The sequence below is a fragment of the Calypte anna genome, chromosome 3 (genome assembly GCF_003957555.1).
Source record: "Calypte anna isolate BGI_N300 chromosome 3, bCalAnn1_v1.p, whole genome shotgun sequence".
Classification (NCBI taxonomy): Eukaryota; Metazoa; Chordata; class Aves; order Apodiformes; family Trochilidae; genus Calypte; species Calypte anna.
This window is the reverse complement of record NC_044246.1, coordinates 5913805-5936345: the sequence shown is the minus strand read 5'-3', so window position 1 is coordinate 5936345 and position 22541 is coordinate 5913805. Positions and strand designations below refer to the sequence as shown.

Genomic DNA, 22541 nt, shown 5'->3' with positions numbered 1-22541 from the left:
CGCCGCCAGCCCCGGCCCCGGCCCCCGCGGCAGTCCCCGCCCCGCCCGCCCCGCCGCGCCGCGCCGGCCCCGACGCCCCGTAGTAGCCAGCGAGCGGGGGAGCCGTGCGGGCGGCAGCGGCCGCAGCCCTGCGCCAGCCGCGCCGCGGAGATGCGCGTCCCCGCCGCCCTGTGAGCGCCGCCGGCGGAGACGGCGAGGGGAGCGGCGTCCCCCGCAGCGACTCTGCCTTTCGGGGCGACCGCCGCGCCCCGCTCCAGCGCACGGTAGAGGAAGGAGAGGGGGAGGGGGCCCGGCGGACGGTCCCGCTGCGTCCGCGGCGGCCGAGCCTCCCCGTCGGGACTCCGGTGGCGAGGGGCGGAGGAGGCGGCGGTGGCCGGAGCCGGAGCGGGGGGCGCTCGCCGCTGCCCCGGGGCCGGGACATGTCGTCGGCGGCGGTGGCGGCTGCTTCCCGCAGGCAGTCGTGCTACCTGTGCGACCTGCCCCGCATGCCCTGGGCCATGATCTGGGACTTCACCGAGCCCGTGTGCCGGGGCTGCGTCAACTACGAGGGCGCCGACCGCGTGGAGTTCGTCATCGACACGGCGCGGCAGCTGAAGCGGGCGCACGGCTGCTTCCCCGAGGGCCGGGCCCCGCCGCCGCCCCACGCCAAGCAGCCGCCGCTCTCCGCCAAGGAGCTCCTGGCGCAGCAGCAGCAGCTCGGCCATCCCGCGGCTGCCGAGGCGGCGGCGCGGCCCCCGCCGCAGCCCCTGGAGCGCTACTCGCTGGCGGCCGAGCGGCCGCCGCCCCGCCTGGGCGCCGAGTACGGCGGCGGCCGGCAAGTCAACGGCATCCTGGTGCCCAACGGCTTCCCCAAGCCCGAGGAGCCACCCGAGCTCAACCGGCAGAGCCCCAACCCGCGGCGGACGCACGCCGTGCCCCCCACCCTGGTGCCGCTGGTGAACGGAGCCGGGCTCCCCGCCGCCATCGGTGGCCTGGGCAGCCGCGCAGCCGCCGCTGCCGCCTCGCTGGCCGCCATCTCCGCCGCGCCCTCTCCGATGGCCGTGCCCGTCCCCCAGCAGCCGGCGGCGGCACAGGCTGCGGGGCAGCCCGGAGAGCTGGGGCACAAGCGCCCCGGCTCCGTCTCCTCCTCCTCTTCCTCCTCGGGCGGCGGCGCGGCGGGGGAGCACGACGGAGGCGCCAAGGAAAAGCGGGGCTCGGCGGAGAGCCTCCCGGCGGCGGCGGAGCTGGGAGCCGACGGCAAGGGCCGGGCGAGCGGCGAGCAGGAGTGGCTGGCCAAGCCCAAGACAGTGCGGGACACGCTGCTGGCCCTGCACCAGCACGGCGGCCACGGCGTCCCCCCCTTCGACAGCAAGTTCAAGAAGGAGCCGGGCATGGCGGGCGGCAGGCTGCTGGGCTACGAGACCAACGGCGCGGTGGCCAAGCCAGGTGAGGCGGCGAGGGCTGGCGGGCCTGGGGATCGGCGGGCAGGGGAGGGGAGGGCTGGGGACACTCTACTGGGATGCGGGGTCGAGGCTCCCGGCCAGCTTCGGGCGCCAGAGGCGACGGCTTGATGGCCTGGGTGGCCGGGTGCTTGCGGGGGAGAGGGGGGGGGAGGTTGGTCGCGGCCACTTTTGTGTTTTTGCAGCGGTTGCACGGCGGTGACCCCCGTGCGTTGCGACATCGCTGCCTTCTCACCCTCCTCCTCCTCCTCTTCCTCCCTTCTGCCTCCGCAGGGGCCCGGGCAGCCCGGAAGAGGAAGCCTTCCCCCGAGCCGGAGGGCGAGGCGGGACCCCCGAAGATCAACGGGGAGGCGCAGCCCTGGCTGCCCACCTCGTCGGAAGGGATGAAGCTGCCGCTGACGGCCACCCCCTTCATGTCCCCCCCGCCGCCCACCGCCTCGCCCCACTCCAACCGGACCACGCCGCCCGAGGCGGCCCAGAACGGCCAGTCCCCCATGGCCGCCCTCATTTTGGTGGCGGACAATGCCGGGGGCAACCACGCCTCCAAAGACGCCAACCAGGTCCACTCCACCACGCGGAGGAACAGCAGCAGCCCCCCCTCGCCCTCCGCCATGAACCAAAGAAGGTTGGGCCCCGGCAGGGAGGTGCCGGGCCAGGGGGCCAACACGACGGGGGGGCTGGAACCCGTCCACCCCGCCAGCCTGCCGGACTCGTCCCTCGCCGCCAGCGTCCCGTTGTGTTGTACCCTGTGCCACGAGCGCCTGGAAGACACCCACTTCGTGCAGTGCCCCTCCGTCCCCTCCCACAAGTTCTGCTTCCCCTGCTCCCGGCAGAGCATCAAGCAGCAGGGAGCCAGCGGGGAGGTCTATTGTCCCAGCGGGGAGAAGTGTCCCCTGGTCGGCTCCAATGTCCCCTGGGCCTTCATGCAGGGGGAGATCGCCACCATCCTGGCCGGAGATGTGAAAGTGAAAAAGGAGAGGGACTCGTGACTTGCCCCATCTCGCCGCCCGACGTCACCTTGAACTCGAACTGCTCGAATTCTGTATATATCTATAAATATATATATATAAATATATATATATCTCCAAGACAAGGGAAATGTAGACTTCATAAACATGGCTGTATAATTTTGATTTTTTTGAATACATTGTGTTTCTATATTTTTTTGAAGACAAAAGGTATGTACTTATTATAAAGGCATTTCTTCTAATTCTTTTTTTTTTGTTTGTTTGTATCTATTTTTTTTTTCCCTTTTGTTATAGCAACTATTTGTTGTGCTTCCCTGGTGACAGTTACTGTTCAATGTAGGCTGTGACTTGCGCTGCTTTTTTTAGAGAGCACTTGGCAAACCAGAAATGCTTCTAGCTGTATTTGTATGCACTTGTTACTTTGTTTTTTCTTCTCGCTTTTTTTCTTTCCTTCCTTTTTTTTTTCTTTTCTTTTTTTTTTTTTAAATGCCAAATACACTTTCTGACATTGTAAAGATTGCCTTACTGTCTGTGATTCCTTATTCCTGGCCCCTGTCCTGTAGAGCTGGTCGCATGCAGGCTTGGTCTGAGGCGGTTGGGGAGAAGAGTGGTAGCCAAGGTTGGGATGCTTGTTGCCATCCCACCAACCAGGCAAGCTTAAGGAGCAGGAGGGCTTTCTCCCAGAAACGTGTGGCTTGGGTTGTGATGGCAGATCCACCAGATCCAGTCCCAGATTCCACCGTGTTTCTCATGGGAAGTTGCCTCCAGAGTAGGATGTGGAGAGGTGTCTGAGAGGCACTGTTGAGTTAGGGATTTCTGGGTTTGTTTGGTTTTGGTTTGGGGTTGTTTATTTTGTTGTTGTTGTTGTTGTTGTTGCTTTTTTGTTTGGTTTTGTTTTTTAAGGCGAAGTTGACCAGAGTTCACGTGATCAGTTGTACGATTACAAAATTGCATTTATTCACCAATTACGTACCAGAACGTGGAATTTTGATAACAAACTTAATTATTGGTGAAGGAGCCAACGTAGCACTGCCATCTCTGAAGGTCTTCCACGTCACTTCTGGGGAAGTCCTTGGACAAAAAGCTGGGGAGGTGGGGGAGAAATTTGTTTTTTTTTTTTTTTTTTAAATTTTACTTTAATTTTCAGGTAGCGCAGGTGGACTTTGAGTTTGTTTATCAGTCACCTCTCCTGCTGTTGCTATTGTTACTATCACTGACCTGGTATTTCCAAGTAGTGGCAGGTACGGTGTGGTACAGTGACAGTGGTGACTTGAGGCTCTGCCAGATTGCCCGCGGGCATATCAGTGACAGCCCAAATGTGGGTGGAGGAAACCTGTAATTTCCTTATTACGTGTGCTTGAAACAAACCTGCTATTCTTTGAAAATGAAAATATAAACTGGTTGAAATGAAAGCAATTAGGGCTGCACATAATGGCCCTGGCCCTGCCGTTTAAGCTACTTTGGAGAACGCTTTTGTAAAGCCACTTCTTTTGATCACGCTTCTGCATCACCAAGCAGACTTCTAAAATCAATAAATCATTGGTTACTAGAAATAGTTCGAGTCTTATAGTGATGTTTTTGTGCTGTTTATAGTTCGTTGGGAATGCTGCAGCTGTACAAGCCCTTCTCTTGAGGTGTTTATAACTTGGTTATAAGCAGTTGTTTCTGAGCAAAAAAAGGGTGACGGGGTCGTCCCTTCCTGGGGACAGGCTAATAAACACTTCCAGTATCAGAAGAGGAGGAGGAAAACCTGTTCAGCTATAATTTGAAGAATTTTGGGTGCTTTTTAGTCAACTGTTCTAAATGTGATGATGTTCAGACTGCAATTTAATGCAGAGAGTAGGTCTTCTTTGGAAGATTTTTTTTTTTATTATTATTTTTTTTTAAGAAAATGGTCATTATTATTAATTTGAAGATCAGAACTGCACATGCACAGTAATTTTTTATGAAGTGTTTAACGAGCACACCCACTACATTGTGTTCCATATTACAAGTCAATGTAATACTAGGTAAGATTTGCATGATAAACAAATTCCTTGAGTCAATATTACGCTTTAAAGCTTATACCTATAGTCAAGATTGGTGTCTTATGTAAACACATTTAGCCAATTTGAAGAAACGCACATTATATATACCTATATATATACCTATATATATAAAAAAACCAACAAGAACTGTAAAGGATTCTTTGGAACCACTATGATCTGTGTAAATGTGTATTTAGGCACTTTATTAAAAAAAAATGGATTTTGAGCTGATAGATGGTAACAAGTTCTTCAAAGTTGCTTGGCATAATACCTCACGTGGGATGAAGCTCATGGTTTTTTTTTTTATTATTTAAATGATATCCCCACTCTTAAAAAAGAAGCAAAACTGAAACCCAAAACCTCCCTAAAAAGGCCTCTTTTGTGTGTTATCAGGTGGCTCAGCTCTGAGCCTGCACAAAGCACCCCCTTGTTTTAGGGCTGAGGGATATTGGGTGGAGAGGCCCATAAGGAAATCCACCTTTCCTCCTCCCAGCTCTGGGAAGTCCTGGAGAGGATGGAAACTCCCTGGCAGGTGATGCCAGGAACAGTGTCCCTGGAACACTTCAGCTGGAAAAGAAATGGCTCCTGGTGGCTCTGCTCACTCAGCTACATTCACCCCACACACCCTGGCCAAGTCTGATCTGCATGCTGTAGGCATTGAGAACTGCAAAAGGAAAGAAAACAAAAAAAAAAAAAAAAAAAAAAAAAAAAAAAAAAAAAAAAAAAAAAAAAAAAAAAAAAATCTGAGGGTGTTCATAGCTTATTTTTCTCATTTTTCTTGCAATCAGTGTTGCTTTTTTTCCCCGTTTATTGCTTTTTGCTGAGTTGCAGTAATGCTTTGGTGGATTCTCCCTTTGTGCCACTTTACAACTTCCTGGGCAACAAACTTTTTAAATTATTTTGAAGTGCTTTAGCTGCAACATTGCTACTGTTAGTATTCCTTTTTAACTTTTTAAAAGGTGACACTGTAATTCGTGTAGTATTAAAAGTGTTTCAATGAAGAACGTGTGATTATTTTTTTTTCCCTAACCCTCTGCCATCAGTTTTTTTTTTCCAAAAATACTTTTTCCTGGCAGATCACCTGCACAGTGATGCAGTTGGTAGCTGCTGAACTAACCCATTGCCATTTTATTTTTTTTTAAATTCTGTCACGAAGTATGAGGAAACTCAGAGCTTTAATTGCTTATTGCACTTTTTTGTATATAAAGAAGAAAACACCATAAACCTTACAGTTGAGTGCAAGATTAATTTGTTTTTAATTTTTTTTTAGATTTATTTTTTAAAAATACTGTTTTTGACGTTTATTTGTAAATGAGCAGCAGTGCAGGGAGTGTGTGGAGCTGGAGGGTGCTGCCCTGCACCCAGGTGCCAGGGGGATGGGATGGGAATGGCTCTGGACAAGGGAGGCTTTGTGGTGGCCTCAGGAAACCTGGGATGTTTGGGAGCTCTCTTTTTAGATGTGCTGTAAACCAGGCCATGGCAACCGTGTGTTTTTATGAACTAGCACTTAGGCAAAAGAGTATAAATACATTTGAGAGTGCTCTCTAGTGGCTTGTTATGTCAACAGAGCCCCTGGATCTTTTCCTTCTGTGCCCGGGCCAAGCCCTGCCCCTCTGTCCTGCTGGCAGGGATGGCAGGGGATGGGGACACTGCTCTGGGGACACCCAGCCACCCCTTCGCCCTCCCAGGGTGATGTTTCACCAACCTGCAGCATGGCACCTGCTGGTTGCACCCACTCCCTGTGTCTGTGCAGAAATTAATGGCACTGGGAGTAGCCAAGCTTGTCATAAATGGAGAATTTTTTAGCCCTGACTCCTCCATCCAGCACGTGCTTCACTACAACAGGGCTACGTGTTGGAGGCAACCCAATAGTTAGGCTGGAAAGGGCTCAGCCCTCAGCATTTCACATTTCTTCTTCGTGGAGCGTGTGTGTTTAGGTAGTAACTCCAGTTTGCAGCTTTTGAAAAATAATTAAATAAAAAAACCCCCCAACCCACCCAACAAAACACCTTTCCCTGAGTAGGCTCCTGTTCATTCATGCAGCACCAGTCCAGCCCAGTCTAAACTACACTCAAGTCTGTGCTCCCAGAAAAAAAAAACAAAACAAAAAAGCTCCAAAATAATCTAAAAAAAAAAAACAAACCTTTTTTTTTTTTTTTTTTCCCTACTAGAACAACATGTGGGCCTGGATTCACTTTCTGTGTGTGTCAGCAGGCAGCCCTCACCCCTTGCCAAGCAGGGCCATGGGACAGCCAAGCCACCCTCCCTGGATGCCATGCAGGCCAGCAGGACTCCTGAGTCACCCTCCTGCCCTTGCTCTTTGTTCCCAGGAGCAGGGACGCCTTTTCCTCTCTCCCAGGCCAAAGTCAGGCAGTGCTGGAAGAGCTGAATGGAGTTCCTGCTTCTACCCTTAGCCACCTAGGGCTCCAGAAGTAACCCTTTCACTGCCTGCAGGCAGCCTCTGGTCTTTGCTGAGTTCACATTTGAATTGTTGAGCTCCCTGAAAGTCTTGGCCTTCCTGAAGTTCTCCTTCTGGGAAAGAAACATTCCTGTCTCCCATAGGAATCTTCTTTAGTGTCCATGTCTTGCTTGGTTGACAGAGGTACATTGAAGATGGAGGGATGGCTCCAACCTTATTTTTTCATTTTTTTTTTCATTATTTTTATTAATTCATGTTTATTCATTTTTTTTTTCATTATTAACTTTATTATTTTTTTCATTACTCATTTTTTTTCCCTTATTTTTTTATTCACCCAACTTTGCTTTTCTTGCTGCTACTCAAGAGCCAGTTTTGTAGAGTTTGGTACAGCAGAGATTGGTACTGTTGCATCAGGTGGAAGCCTCCTATAAAATAAAACTCATGGAGAAGCCAAGAAAAGTTCACGGAGATTATAGGAGCTGCTTCTTCCTCCCATCACTGTTGATTCAGCAAACACCACAAGAAGCATCCCTGCTCACCAGCCCTCACCTCCACACAGTGCTGGGGACCACCCTGCCCTGCTCAGCTCAGCTCCCACCTTGGGGTCCCCTTCTCTTGCCCCTGACCTGCTGCTGCTTGTCCCAGTGGTCCCCAGGGTGCCCCCCATCCCACCCCAAGGCACTTTTCCTGGGGGCTGTGGCTTTTCTGGGCAAGCCTGAGGAGCCTCCATTTTTCCAGGGAGACCTTAACTGCTGCCTCTGGAAAGGAGAGCACTCACCCTTTGCTGCAAAAAGGATAAATATGGTTTTGGTTCTTCTTTTCTTTACCATTTTCCACTATAAAACACTTATTTTTCCCCTCACCCACCACCAGATATTCCTCATGCTTTTTTTTTTTTGGCAGCCATTTGAAAACAAACAGAAGATGAGTAAACAGAAATGAAAAGTGTTATTGGTTCCCAGGCCATTTCCTCACAGCAGGAGACAACAACTGCTCCTGGTGCTGTAGGGCCAGGGGTGGTGGCTGGAGATGGGAGCTTCACCCTTCCACCTGCTCAGCTGGGGACACAAGAAAGCAAGCTGGATTTTAGCCTTTTCCCTCCTGTGATTTTGTGGGTTTTTTCCCTTCTTCTTTTTGCATCTTTATGGGGCCCCATTTTATGGGCCCCAATTTTAATTTTTTTTTCAAATAGATCCCTTGATGGTTTTTTGCCACCTGAATTCCAGATTTTCTCCAGCTTTTTCTGAGTGTCATATTCTCCAGCTGTCCAGTAGTAAGAGGACTTAGAGGTATTAGTCAACAACTACATAGGACCTTAGGTCCAAAGGAGGGCAACCAGGCTGGTGAAGGGACTCGAGCACAGACCCTATGAGGAGAGGCTGAGGGAGCTGGTGCTGTTCAGCCTGGAGAAGAGGAGGCTCAGGGGAGACCTCATCACTCTCTACAACTCCCTGAAAGGAGGTTGGAGCCAGGGGGGGGTTGGGCTCTTTTCCCAGGCAGCTCTCAGCAAGACAAGAGGGCATGGTGTTAAGTTGTGTCAGGGGAAGTTTAGGTTGGAGATTCGAAAGAATTTCTTTCTGGAGAGGGTGATCAGGCATTGGAATGGGCTGCCCAGGGAAGTAGTGGATTCTCCGTGTCTGGAGATATTTCCAAAGAGCCTGGATGTGGCACTGAGTGCCATGGGCTGGGAACTGCAGTGGGAGTGGATCAAGGGTTGGACTTGATGATCTCTGAGGTCCCTTCCAACCCAGCCAATTCTGTGATTCTATGATAACAGAACGAGGCACTGAATTTTGCTCAGACTATTTACACAACTCTTTTTTGGTGCTTGTAAGCACTAGAAGCAAATGATTTTCTCTTTTAAGATGCATCACCCCTCAGGTGATAGTTAGAAAGCCCCAAAATTAGGGTGCTGGATGAATGATCTCAATGGGAGCAGGGGAAGGTGATGCTGAACATCACCTTTCTTTCATTTCACAAAAAATCAGGAACTAAACCACCTCCTGCACACTGACTCATGCCTTTGCAAGTCCTACTTCATCCATTGCAACAAAGCTAAACCAGCACAAACACCACTTTTTTCCATCATGCTTTCAGACCTATTTGGACTGTAATAATTAAAAAAAACCCACAAGCACCACTGAATTCCCTGTGATTTTGTGGTGGTGATTGAATAGGGCTCAATGCATTTTCCCTGTGAGAGCAGAGTTAGGGCAACAGCTCTGCCATGGTTTAATACTGGGCCATCAATTAAATGAATGACAGATGCTCAGAAATTACAGAAGGCCTTTTTCTCCTTGCAGAAAATACCATGCTATCTTTATTAACTCTGTGCAACAAAACACTTCATGCAGGACAAGCACTGGGTATCAGCTTCCCTGCACTAGGGGATGGATGGGCCCTGCTGGGGCTTTAACTTGTAATTCAAGGGCCTATAATTAGTTAGAAATTTCTGCTTAGACATCTAAGCTGTGCCTTCTGGCTTTCCTTGAGGAAGCAAGTTATGATAGAGAGCATGAAGCCATAATTCTTAGCTGTGCTTTTTTAATGGCTATTTTGATTATTACTTTTGGACTTTAGGAGCCCTTCCATGTCTGTAAGCCCTCTGCTTTTCTCTGTAGAGACAAATAACCTGTGCCCATAACTAAACCATCTGCTTTATACCCCTGATTAATATCTTTATAATCCAGATAGTTACTTCACCTCACCAGTTTTGCTTCTTAAAGTTACTTTGCATGGACCTCTTTGACCATGTTAAAATTAATTTGTGAAGGTGAGGGTCTGACTTCTTCTCCTCAACTCTTTTCCCACAATTCAGTTTTTTCCTGACATCCACCTCTTAACAGCAAGGCTTGCCAGGTAGTGAGACTTTCTGGGAATGGGAGTTCGTGCTGGGTCATTTGGCCTCCAGCCATCCCTTGGGGAGAACTCACAGCAAGGGCTTTGCAGGTTTTATGTGGTCCTGGCACTGGTGGAAGGTGTGGAACAGCCCAGCCCAGCCACACTGCCTCCCGGTTATCTTCCGAGCAGGAACATTTTGAACTGCAGCAGCAGCAGCATGTGTTTCTTCATCCTGTGTCACAAAAGCTTCCTGACATTTAGTGTTTGGGGTGGATCCCTTCCTTTTCTGTGGAGAGTGCCAATTCCAGTGCTGCTTTTGATGGATAACAGTCCACGGAGTGCTGGAGCGACACCAAGAAATCTGCTTTGTGTAGACAAGGTTCTGGGCTCCTCCTTTAGCTTGGCTGCAGAGGGACAGGGTTACCTGTCTGGATGGCTTTCTCTTCCTTTCCTGAGACTAATTTTATTATGGGTTTCAGATCCAGCAGCTCCAAAAGCTGAAACAGTGCTTGATCTGTAGGAAGAGGTATTCATGCTGCTGCAGCATGTGCTTCTTTGGGATGAGAAAAGCAAAAGGCAAAGAGAGGTATGAGGGGCACTTGAGGTTGTTGCAGGTGGAGCCAGTCTGAGCCTCTGAGTGTTTTCCGGCTTGCCTTGAGTTCTTCTCCTAAGCAAAACCCTGAAAGATCTGTTCCTCTTCCATTTTGTTCCTTTTCAAGAGGGTGACAGTAGTGAAGCATCCTTTCTGTTTACTATTCACAGCCAAAACTCAGGATTGCTTCTCAGAAGTTTGCACCTGACCAGAGTGAAAAACCAGCCTGATTTCAAAGCAGAGGCAAAAGACTTCAGTGAGACCAATTACTTGAAAACGAAACAACAACAAAAAAGGCTGAATTAGGTGCCACCCATCCCTGTTTCTGCCTCTTGAGTGGGGGAGCTAGAAGCAAGCTGGTCTGATTTGCTCATTACTCCCTTGAACTAAGGCCCAATGATGGGCAGGTGACAGCACCCTGAATGTAATCCCTCTTGCTGAGATGGGACATGACCCACTCCTTCAGGTGTCCCTCCTGCCACCATGTCTCTCTCATGAACAAAACTCGGGGTTTTGTCACTGTACCCCCAAGTGTACCTGTCAGGCTCCACATCACCAGGAGCTCTTGTGCAGTCAGACCAGGGTGGTTTAGGCACTTGGGAATAATATACTTGGGAATACTTGGGAAACTGAGTTATTTGGTTTCATTTGCTTTTAAACTGTAAGTTGACTAAGTAAAATTGTTGAATAAGTAAGGCAAAATCAGGTGAACTTACTCACCAAGCAAAAATCAAATCTTGTCTTCTAGGGACTGAGCTGCTAAACCTTAGTTTAAAAAAGAAACAAAACAGCAAAAACAACCTTTTTCCTTTGCAATCCATTTTCCTAATCACAAAATGTCAGGGGTTGGAAGGGACCTCTGAAGATCATTGAGTCTCACCCCCTCCCCTGCCAGAGCAGGACCAAAACTAAGGCAGGTCACTCAGAAATGCATCCAGATGGACCTTGAAAGTTTCCAGAGAAGGAGACTCCACAACCTCTCTGGGGAGCCTGTTCCAAGGCTCTACCCTTACAGTAAAGAAATTTTTCCTCATGTTGAGGAAAATCCTCAATAGATCCCATCCTGCCAACAATTCTGTCATTGACTTCACCAGTGGGAGTGTCTCTGTAGTTAAGGTTACACCAGGAGCTTAGGAAGAATCAGCTCCTAAATGTAAATGCTGAGTTACAACACACACAATTTTGTTCTGATTGTTTATACATAATCACTTATTATAAATCTGGGGTTGTTTTTTTTTGGTTAAATGCATTGCTAGCATTACCTTATTACTTATTCATAATTAAACCAGAGCAGATTTCTATGCTCTTATCATTCCCATATACTGGAAATAATTCAGAAGACATGTTGGTTCTTTCAGGGTACTTTGTACGTGCAAAGGAAAAATCTGGCCCTGAGAGGACAAAAGTTGCTCTCCCCTCAATTTTTTCACCATCATGTCTTTAGAAAAACTGGGAAGGGGCAGGGGGTGGCCAGTGAGTGAAATAAAATTCTGGCTCCTGTCGTCAGCATCGCAGGGCTCCTGGCTCCATGCAGGGCATTTCCTGGCTGCTTTTCAGAATAAGCAGAAGGAAGTGCAGAGCTGTAGGGGTGAAGGACTTGAAGCTGTTACTGATCCACTGGTCTGCCTTTTCTCCACAGTTTTTGCTTCCCTTGAAGTAAAAAGAAGGGAATTTTTTGTTGTCACTGCAGGCTTGACCAGCTTTGTGACAAATGAACAAGAAAAGCTGTTGGAAAGCTTGCATTTAAACTAAATTTAGGAATGTGTTTCAGGTTAATTTATCCAGGAATTACAATCCCTAGTCATGAATGACAAAAGAAAAACATTGTGTTTGCAAGCAGAATCTCACATGTAAGAGTTTGCTGATGGGTACCAGCATCTCCTTGTTTTATAATAAATAGGGAGGGCTGGGAGGGATTCTTGCAGTTATTTATTACTGTTGCTGTCTCCTTAGCAGTGTCCTAATGGGAAAGAGCTTTGTGAGCCCTGGGGTACAAATGGTATTGGGATGGTGGGGGAGTGGCTGGATCTCCACCTTCCCTCCTCCCTCCCTGGAAGTTAATGGAGGAAAAGAATGTGGAGTTGATGTCAACAGAGAAAAGAGCACTTCTTGTGGAGTGATTAGAGACCCTCATGCAACCTGTGTTGTATGACATGGTTACAGTGGCTCTGCAGTGATTTGGCCACAAAATATATGCAGTTGGATGCTGCCTATCTGGAGTGCAGCTGTCTGACTTTCCTTTGGCTATAGACACCTGACAGCGTGTAGGTTTCTTATAGATAAATATCTACCAGAGCTACCCTTGGTTATTCCCAACAGAGGGAGGTTTGTTGGATGTGATCCTTTGAAGAAAGCTGTTGAATGCTGGAGAAAACTTCTCATGTCCCCTTCCTGATTCTTCCAGGCTTCACTCCCCATCCCTGGAGCAGAGCTGAACCAGTTGGTCCTTCTCCAGCTCCCCTGTGATGAGCAGCAGCTTGTCAGCCCCCAAACTGCCCTTTGTTCCCCCATGGTCATGTTTCAGTCACCGTAGGATTAGGGCAGCACAGCAGAGATGAGGAATTGGCCTCGGAGAGTTTGGAAGAACTCCACTCCAGCAGCAGAGGAGGAAGCAGGGGGCCTCTTGGTTGGGTTTCTCCGTCTGGCAGACGGCACCAAAACGGAGTTGTTCTTGTTCTGGAGAGTTCCCCAGTCGTGTCAGAGAGTGGCACAGGGGAAGGAGCTGCAACATGATGCCTCTCAAAACAAGTGCAGCCCCGGAGAGTAAAGCTCAGAGCAGCAGCTGGAGCCATTAACTTTCTCATCTCCTCTTTTTTTTTTTTTTTTTGTGACGTTGGAGTCTCTGAGCTTTGTGTTACACCAGACGCCTGTGGCTGTTTCCTGAAGGGATGAGTTTCTGCTGAGATGTAAAAATAAAAATTAAAAAAAAAAAAAAAGGGAAAAGTGATGTGTTTGAAAATTCGTGGCTTGGACATGGGGATTTTTGTGTGGAGGTGATGGGCACAGGGGACACGCTGTGTAACATCCCCACAGGCACGGCGAGTGGGAGCTCCTGCCCTCTCACTGCCCTCATTCAGCTCCAGCTTACCCAGAGTTCTGCTTCTGACTTTCCAGTATGGAATCATGAAATGGTGTGGATTGGAAAGCACCTTAAAAATCATCTAGTTTCTTTTCTAGTTTCCTTCCACTAAACCTGCTTTCTCCAAGCCTCATCCAACCTGACCTGAGACACTGCCAGGGAGCTTGCAGGGCAACCTGTGCCAGTGTCTCACCACCCTTACAGTAAAATATTTCTTTCTAATATCTAATCTAAATCTACCCTCTTTCAGTGTAAATCTGCTCTCCCTTGCCCTATCACTCCATGCCCTTTTAAAAAAAAACCCTCCCCAGCTTTCCTGTAGGCCTCTTTCAGGTACTGGAAGGATCCTATAAGGTCTCCTTTCCATACCCTGACACAGGTTGAGCCTTTTTTTGGCTGCTGGGTGCCATCAAGTTGTCCAGGTCACTGCTTGCTCTGAGGAGGCTTTCCCATGAAAGTCCCTCCCTTTGACTTGCTGTGGTGCCCAGCTGGAGATGTGCAATCAGGACACCAGAGCCAGCAGAGATGCTTTGCTTTCCCATCACCATGTGAGCTCCCATCTCATATTTTTTTTCCTTTTAAAACAGACAACAGGGGAAACTGGGCCTGAAGGAGGTCAATAGCCCATCTGTGTCCATGCAGAGGGTGAGCAGGGAGCTGGGTGGAAGCCATCTCTCCCTCCATCCCTAGGGAGCTCTGTCTCCCCTCCAGGCCTGGTGTCTGAGGCAGGAGTGAGCAAAAGGAGCAGAAATTGCCCTGACTTAGCAAGAGGTCATGCAGAAAGATCCATGCTGGCAGATGAGGCTGTGTGCTAAAGATAACTCTTTGACAAACTATATTTACTCTCCCTTTCTGGGAGGGCTTAGAGGGGATTTGGAGCATTGTGCTAATATAAGCCACCCAGTGCCTGTGGTGGAGGAAGGGACTACTCTGGGCTTCTTTGAGCTTGTGTTTTACAAGCCATGACAGGGGACACCACTGAAAATAACCTTGTCTCCTAATTGTGTTCTTGGGGATGCTGATCATTGGGCTTGCTCTTCCCACCAGTAGCAACTGGGCAGCAAGGTTGTGTGGTCAGATGCAGCTGCTTCTCTCCTCACCACCATCACCATCATTTCTCTTGTTGTCCCTGCCCATCTTCCTTCTTAATCTTCAGATGGGGTTGGGAGGTTCCCAGAGCCACCATAAAACCCTTTATCTGTGTTTTCTGGGTGTTGTGGGAAAGCCCTGTGATGGGAGCTGGCTCTCTGCCTCCCAGGGTTCCTCACCTAAACAAAGACCATGGGAGCAGAGCCGAGCAAAAGGGGGAATGAGAGGATGGCTCCTCCTCAGCAGCAGTGATTTTTCAACTGATCCTCAGCAAGCTTTCTGCCATGCAGGAAAAGAGGCACTTGAGATTTTGAGTATGCAGTAACCATGACAAATACAAAGTACAAAAACAGCTCTAGGCAGCTCGAAAGAACAATACCAAACAAACAAATTAGCCATCTGTACCATCTCTAGCTCCTCAAAGTAAACATAAACACAGCCCCACACTGAAAGGGACTGAGCTCCTAATAAATCCATCAGCTCCATCAGCCTTTGGGAGACAGCAAGGGGTGAGGAGCAGGGATCACAGGAGCAGACTTCTCCCTGCCACCCTTCAAGTTGGCTCTCTGAGCTCCCCAAAAGCTGTCCTGGTGGCTGGGGAGTGAGGCTCAGCTCAGCAGGGTGCTCCTCCCCAGGAGTGACACCATGGAAAATCTCGACCCGGGATGGGGATGTTCTGAGTTCAGAGACTTCCTTTCCCAAGCCCCAGCCAGTGCAGGTCTTGTGATTCTTCCTCTCTCTTCTCCTTTGGGTGCAGCAGGGTGTTGGGAAGGTTATAAATACAGGCAACTGTTTGGTCTAATCTATCTCTGTCCATGGGGATCAGTAGTGCACCAGGCTCCTCTTTCCTCAGTCCCAATTTATCCCTGATTGACTTGCCCATCCCACAGCCACCATTCATAACTCCCAGCTTGTTTCTAAGTGATGTCTCCTTATATGCCAAACACCTGTGGAGAGCCACCTTAAAAAAAAAAATTATCCTCTTGAGAGGGAGAAGCACCAGAGTAGCAGGGCAGCCTTTTTGGGAGCTTTGTTTCCTTCTGTTCAATATGACATGGGTGTCATACTCCAGAGAAGAGCAAGAGCAAATGGCCAGATTTGTTGATAAAGTGTGTTTTGTGTTGTAGGAGCCTGAACCCTTCTACAGAGGGTGAAGACCAAGATATTTGCTCTGAAAAGAACCTCTGCTGTGTCCCTGAGGAAGGGACCCAGACCCTTAGCACTGAAAAGTGGGGCTGTGCTCCCCATATTCACCTCAGGGGTTGGTGCCACAGTGCTGCATCCCACCAGCTGGGAAAAAGAGAGCAATGGGTTATGTCTCCACAACTCCATATCTCAGGGGATTGCTTACTGGCTTCCATTTTTTTTTTTATGCCCTGGGCATAAAGGAGCACAAGGGCTGAGTGTGAACTGTTCTGCTTCCCTCGGGGGATACCCTGCCCAGAGGTTCTGCAGGGCAGGTTTGTGGGGTTGTGTTGCCATCTCATTGCTGGTGAAGGCTGCAAGCAGGCAGGAGTTTGCTGTGGCAGTCAGGATCTGCGCTCAGCTGTGCCTCACTGCATCCCTTCGGGGAGGGAGCAAGTGGGTGAAACTTGAGTTGGGGGCAAGGATTAGAAGAGCAATGCAGACTGGAGGAGAAAACAAACACACCCATGAAAGGGTGGCATGCTAAGCCTGAAATCTGTCACTGTCAGAGAAAGAGCAACAGCAGCATCTGTCTGACAGCACATACCCATGGAGCAGGAGCTCTTTGTTGGTGCATGACCTTCAAGTCAGTGCCAGGAATAGATTTTGGCTCCAATTTCAACCCTAAGTAAAGCACCTTCTCCTGTCATGATTTGGAAGCTGAGGCATTTCAGTTTCCAGAAACAAACAGAGCTTGCAGGAGGCAGTCTGAAGGCCCTGGCTGCTGCAGAACCCTGCATGGCAGAGGGCAAAGGGTCTTGATGGGCTTCACTCCCTTGCCAAAGCACAGTGGCTCCTCTACAGTCCATCCCTAGCTGATGATCTTTTCTCTTAGCCTGAATCATTTTTTTTCCAGTTCATTAGGACTACTTTTAAGTGTAATTCAGTTGTTGTCCCAGGGCCTTGCTGCTGGTTTCTATACCAGAGCTCTGTTTCCTTCTGGAGGTCCTGAAGTCCTGGGCTGCAAAGAAAAACTCACAGCCTTTGTTTCTCCTGTGGTCTTCATGGGTGGAGGCAGAGTCTGTGCATCTGTGTTTGGGAGAGGGAAGAGGTGAAAACAGCACGTGCAGGCCTGGGCACACTCTGCCTCTTGTTCTCATGGTCCAAAACTTCCTGAACCATCCTCAGAAAGCAAATATTTTGCTAACCATCACCTGAAACAAGAGGTTTCAGTTCAGTGGAAAGCCATGTGTCTGATAGACCTCTGGAGCCTGAGGAAATGAAATGAAAATCAGGGTTGAGGTCTTGAGAGCAAGTGCTGGCAATGCAGGGCGAGGCAGCAGCTTTCATCTCTGGAACTTAAACCTCTATCCCATCAGGAACATTTTCCCTGCTTGTCTGAAATGTCACTTCAGCAACCACAGAAGACAATCCAAGCCTTTTTTTTGCTGGCCACATCCACTCACTCTGCCTAGGAAACTCTGAATCACCAGGGATGGTGCCCACCGCAGAGGGTGGCAACGTTTCAGAAGCAGAGGAGCAGGCTTGGAGTGGAGCATATTTAAAAGGAATGTTTAACTTGCTCAAGTCCAGCCCCATGAATTGGCCTCAGACAGGTGAGGAGCACACCAGTGCCTTAGGGACCCATCCCTTTGCCTTTGCCTTGGCTAAGCAGGACAAGGTGTCCAGAAAGCCACCAGGACAGACAGGGTAGATTTCAGCTTCACTTTGCACAACTTTGAAGGAGAAGAAGGTGTGTGGAACAAGTCCACCATGGCACACAAAAGCCCAATGAAGCTGGGAACTGGGTGCTTCTTCCAACCTGCTAAGAGGAAGGTGAGATGTGCCCTGACACTTTGAGGGAGTTGGGACCTGTCATTTTCCAGCAGTGGGAGTGGGGATGGGAATGGGTGTTGTCATCTGTAGCTCTGTGTCTCCTCCTGTTTTCAGCAAAAATCTTGGGATCCAATTTTCATCCTGCAAAGAAGATGCTCTGGGCACTCAGGACACACAGTGAGGTTTCCAGTTTGTAAGGATGCTGAGAGAGCATTTAGGGTAGCAGAGGGAAAGCAAGTCCTTGGTAGGTACCTGGTTTAGGACTAACATCCTACAAACAGATGGTGGAGGTTTTGATCCATCCAAAGAAACATTACCTGGGATTGATTGATTGACAGTGAGCAGGCAGAGAGCAGGGGGAGTGCTCAGAGGAGGTTTGGGAGCCTTTTTTTTTTTTTTTTTAATGGAAGGCACAGCACTTCTCTGTAGTATTGGAAAAAATACAACACCACCCCCCCCCCAAAAAAAAAAAACAAACAAGAAAAAACAACAAACAAACAAAGTTAAAAAACCCCAATAAACCAACCAAAAAAAACAATAAAAAAAAAACCCAACCAAACCTGAAGCACTTGAAGTTGCCTGAGGTTCTGGAGCAGCACTCCAGGGCACCTTCAGAGCCTGAAACCCAGAGCAGGAGAGTGGTGGCCAGAAGGAGCTTTTCTGTATGGGTTAATAGTCAAACATACAGGGTTGGGTTTCTTACCATGTCCAGCAGGTATTTAAGGTGCCTTCAAGACCTATGAGATGATTCCTGGTACTTAGCTCTCTCTCATGTGGCATGGCAAGGGAAACTCCATTTTACAGATTATTACAAAGCTCCTGAAAATTAAACTATTTTTCATATATAATGAACTGTGCGTGTCCTGCACAGCAGTAAAAATATAAAAAGTAGCACTAAGAATTAATGTGGGCCATAAATACTGAGTCTTATTCATAATGTTTTCGCAGAGCCATTATAGTTAAAATATTAATGGGGTTTTTATTTTAAACATTTAATATTAATCAAATGGTTATGAAAGTACATAGCAAACAACTGTGACATACTCATGACCTCAACAATAAAAAAATGAAATGGGTGATGAATTTCCCTGAAAATTTAATTTGCAAAAGAAAGAACATTGCATATAATAAGGCATAATTATATCATCAAATATTTACTCTAATTTGCTGGAATCAGTTTTATTTTTATTTTGCATAATAAAGCAGTGGGTACACAAAGCTGCAGGTTAGGCCCCATCCAAACTCTTTTTTGTGCCCCCAGGTTTTGCTGTCCATACCCTTGTGCCTCAGGTTTTGCTGCTTGGTTTTACTGTTTCCCTCTGAAGGCTCCAATTCTGCATTTGAAAAAATTCAGACATCTCCCCCTTTTCCTCAAATAGTACACACCAGGTCAACCATTTCAATCCACATCTCCAGGGAGAATAAATAAAGTGGCCCAAGGCCCTTTGAAGACCCAGGTGAGTGGGTGAAAAGATGTTTCACAGGGACCAAAACCCAAACCAAGGCGAAGCTGTCAAGCTGATGTCTCCCTCCATCCAACAGCCAGACTCAGCCTGGCAGTAAAGATGCATTTAGTAGAGGTTGGCACCATTTGATGGCCATATTTCCACACTCCATATTTTATTGCTAGCCACGTGCTGAGGTTTATTGTCTTCCTAAGGGTCTGCCAGACAAAGGGATTGTGACCTTTCCTGTTCCTCCACCTGCTGAGGTGTAGGATCCTGATAGGATCTTCCTGCAGGAAAGTGCTTGGATACATCTCTCAAACATCTGGGAAGGGTTAGTGGGGAAAGACTGGCTCAGGGCTGGGCTGTCCTCATATTGAATTGAAGCCCTGGCTTCCAGGATGGTTATTTTTCTCTCAGCTTTTGCAAGGCTTGGTTGCTGCCCCCCAGCTTTGTGTTGCACTTCAGGGAGCCTTTGCTCAGCTCAGCCAGTGCTGAGAGACTCACTGGAGTCTTGGTGGTTTGTTTTTTTTTTTTTTTTAGGTTAATTTGGAAAACTTCCCTGATTATACATCTGCCAGCATAATTTACACCTCTGAGGATTGGCTTGATTAGAGAATCAGTGAGAATGATTAATTTTATTCATTGAAGGCAGGGCCATGAGTGTGCTGCAACCTGCGACTGAACTGATATTTCCTTTAATTGTTCAGCTGGGTCCCTGGCGAGCCTGAGATGAAGCTGTACAAACTCACTCACTCAGTAAACCTTCCTGGTAGCCCAAATTTCAGCCCAGCCAAACCAAGCCCAGCTTGCTTTCTGCCTACAGGCTTGCCAGGTTCAACACCCCCAAGCATGGACACAGACATAGAAAGCAGGTTTTTCACTTTGCTGTTGTCACAGGTGAGGTTCTAATGCCATAGGACAGCAGCAGCAAGCTCCAGAGGCTGGGAAAATGGGATTTACCCCCTTTTTCCAGGGGGCTGATGTCACCAGTGGTCAACCCATGTCCCTCCTGCATGTCATGGGAAAGGGTGGTCACTTCCCAGGTTATGGGAGGTGTTGGAGGGAAGGGAGAGCATCAAGCAAGCAAGCAAGCAGCACTGGAAATCTCTGCTGTTATTTGTATCATTAATGAGGAGGGTAATGGAATAGAAAGCACACTTGAAAATCTGTGGGTACCTTCAGGTGGGGAAGCACACTCTGCAAGCACTTTGGAGGGCTAGAAATCAAAGCAGCCTGGACAAATGGGAGAAATGGTCTGAGCTCAATAAGATTTCATCCAGTACAGGGGAGCAGGAGGACTGGAGTGGATCCTGATGCTGTAAGGAAGGACCAGGCTGGCAGCAACACAGCAGGGGAGGGCCAGGCAAGAGGCAAGTGGTCCAGGATGGGGAGGGGGCCAAGCAGGAGGTCACCCCAGATGTAGGGCTGTGGAAATCACCATTGGTCTCTCCTCAGAGCTGAGCCAGGTGTAGGATGGCATCCTGGTGCCCCAGAGATGGAGATTCAGGCAAGCATGAAAGCAAGCAGGGCTTATTAGTAGCATGGAAGATGTGGTTTAAAAGGAAAGGTTGAAAGAACTGGTTTGTCCAGGCTGGAAGAGTGGAGGACAAGGGCAGCAATGTGTCAAATATGTAAGGACTGCAATTAGACCAACTAGTTTTCAGGTAGGCAGAAGGAAGTTGAGCTGTTTCTTGGTGAGATTGATCTGGATTAGAGCTAATGGAATATCATGCTGTAATCAGGAGGAGAGGTGAGCCCTGACAGAGGGCTGCCCCTGTCACTGGAGGTATTTTAAAAAGGTTAAACAAGCACCAGTCTTGGCTATCAGACAGGAAGAGAGGCAAGGGGAGGCAAAGAGGTGCTGGATGATCTCTGGAGGTCCCTCGAGCCATACATGTCCACAGCTACTGTGATTCCAGGTTGGGGTGGTGCCCAAAATGTGTCTGGTGAATTCCACACATGTCGAGTGTGACTCCTCGTCCCAAGTTGCATCTGTCCTAAAATGGTCCTTGATTTTTGCAGAGAGGTCATGCCTCTTTTAACATGGGATGTTTAGGGCATTGGCAGCACCTGTGTCCCCAAGAGATTCATAATGCCAGATTTTTATTATTTAAAACTATTTTCTGTAGCCATACTTCAAGGTTGCCTGAGTCCTACACTCATTCAGATCAAAGTTTCTCTACTGGCATTTCTGCAATGCCTGCACTGCCAAGGCTAACACATAATAGAATTTAAATGATAAGTTGTATGAAATATTGTTTAATCTATAGCCAACACTAATATTGTAAGAGGTAGGACCCTAACCTCCTTCCTCAAAAATAAAATAAATGACAAGTGCCAAAAAAAGAGCTGCCAGGAAGAAAACAAAAGTTATTCATTGTGCTGGGCATGAGCTTAGCTAGGAAAGGGTGGGTGAGGTTAACTGAATGAAGCTGATATGCAGAACAGGTCATGTCAGCATATCACAAAAAAAGCTGCTGTTTCAGGCATGGTCTAGTTAAGTCAGGAGATTTGAGTGCTACAGACTCAGGGATGTTAGAGCTAGGAGTCTGCATTTAGACTAAGAAAGAAAAAGTCTTCACGTGGTGTTATTTATTTCAGGCTCAGCTAAATCCACTCACCTTTTCACTCACATCTTCACACTCGTGCCCTTGGCAGGCTCAGCCATGCTGTGTTGAGTAACCCTTATCTTCTCCCCCTGAAATAGCACTCATCCAGCAGCTTGTTTCACTATTTACTGGATATTTAAAGAGTCAGACCTTCTAAGAGGAAGAAGAACTTCAACAGAGAGAAGAGTCACACATCATGTCTGCACAGTGAAAAAAAAAAATAATAGAAAATCAGGTTTTACTACCTCTTGTCCTTACTTTAAGCACCCCCCACCCACAGCCAGGCAGTAAGTCCCTGCCTCACTTCTATTTCTGCCCATCCACCATGGTGTCTGTGCTATTTCTTGCTCTCTTTCCCCAGTTGGCTGTGATGCCCAGCAGCACCTTTTACGGCCGGGCAGGGGAGCCCAGGGCTGTGCCTGCTCAGCCCTGATCCCCCCTGCCCCCAGATGCCCTTGGGGTGGGGAGCAGGAAAGGGAGGGGGGGTGTTAAAGGAAAGGGAGGGTATATTTAGCTCACCTAGGAGGAATGCTACATACAGCAAGACATCAGCTGAGCTCAACCCTTGTTGCCATCCCCGTGCCCACTGCCCTGGCTCTGGTTCCCCCTCCTGTGCCCTCCTGCTGGCATGGAGTTTAGTCCAAAGTGCAAAAACAAATGGTTGAGGCCCCACGTGCTTGGCTTTGCTTGGCGTGCCCTGTCACTCACCCGGGTGGTATTTTGGCAGCCTTGTCAGGGGTCAGCACGGGCTGGGAATTTCAGTCCCTGCCCATTTCCAGTGACGGCTCCGGTGGCTCTGGCTGTGGGTGACATTTTACTGATGGTTATCCCAAGGCAGAGAGCAGGCTCAGTGTGTGGCAGTCACAAGAAATGTGTTACTTTGGGTTTATCCTTCTCTGACTTGGCCACTGGTGGAGTCACAAGAGTGACAACTCCAGTGTGGTGGGCTCCAGGCACCCACATCCCAGCACAAAGCAGAAAAGCCCCATCTGGGTCCCCTCTCCAGGCTGGAGGTTTTGCCCTCTGTTTGTCATCCAGGAGCCATGACTGAGGGTCAGAATTTTTTTTT

The 22541-nt window shown here is 48.6% G+C and overlaps 1 protein-coding gene across 1 annotated transcript; it reads left to right on the top strand.

Annotated features, from left to right (window-relative positions):
* Positions 1-356: 356 nt before the first annotated feature.
* IRF2BP2 (interferon regulatory factor 2 binding protein 2) lies at positions 357-3962 on the top strand. Its single transcript, XM_030447230.1, has 2 exons — positions 357-1425; positions 1713-3962. The coding sequence occupies exons 1-2, from the start codon at positions 420-422 to the stop codon at positions 2426-2428; spliced, it is 1722 nt and encodes a 573-aa protein (XP_030303090.1). The 5' UTR covers positions 357-419; the 3' UTR covers positions 2429-3962.
* Positions 3963-22541: the final 18579 nt, after the last annotated feature.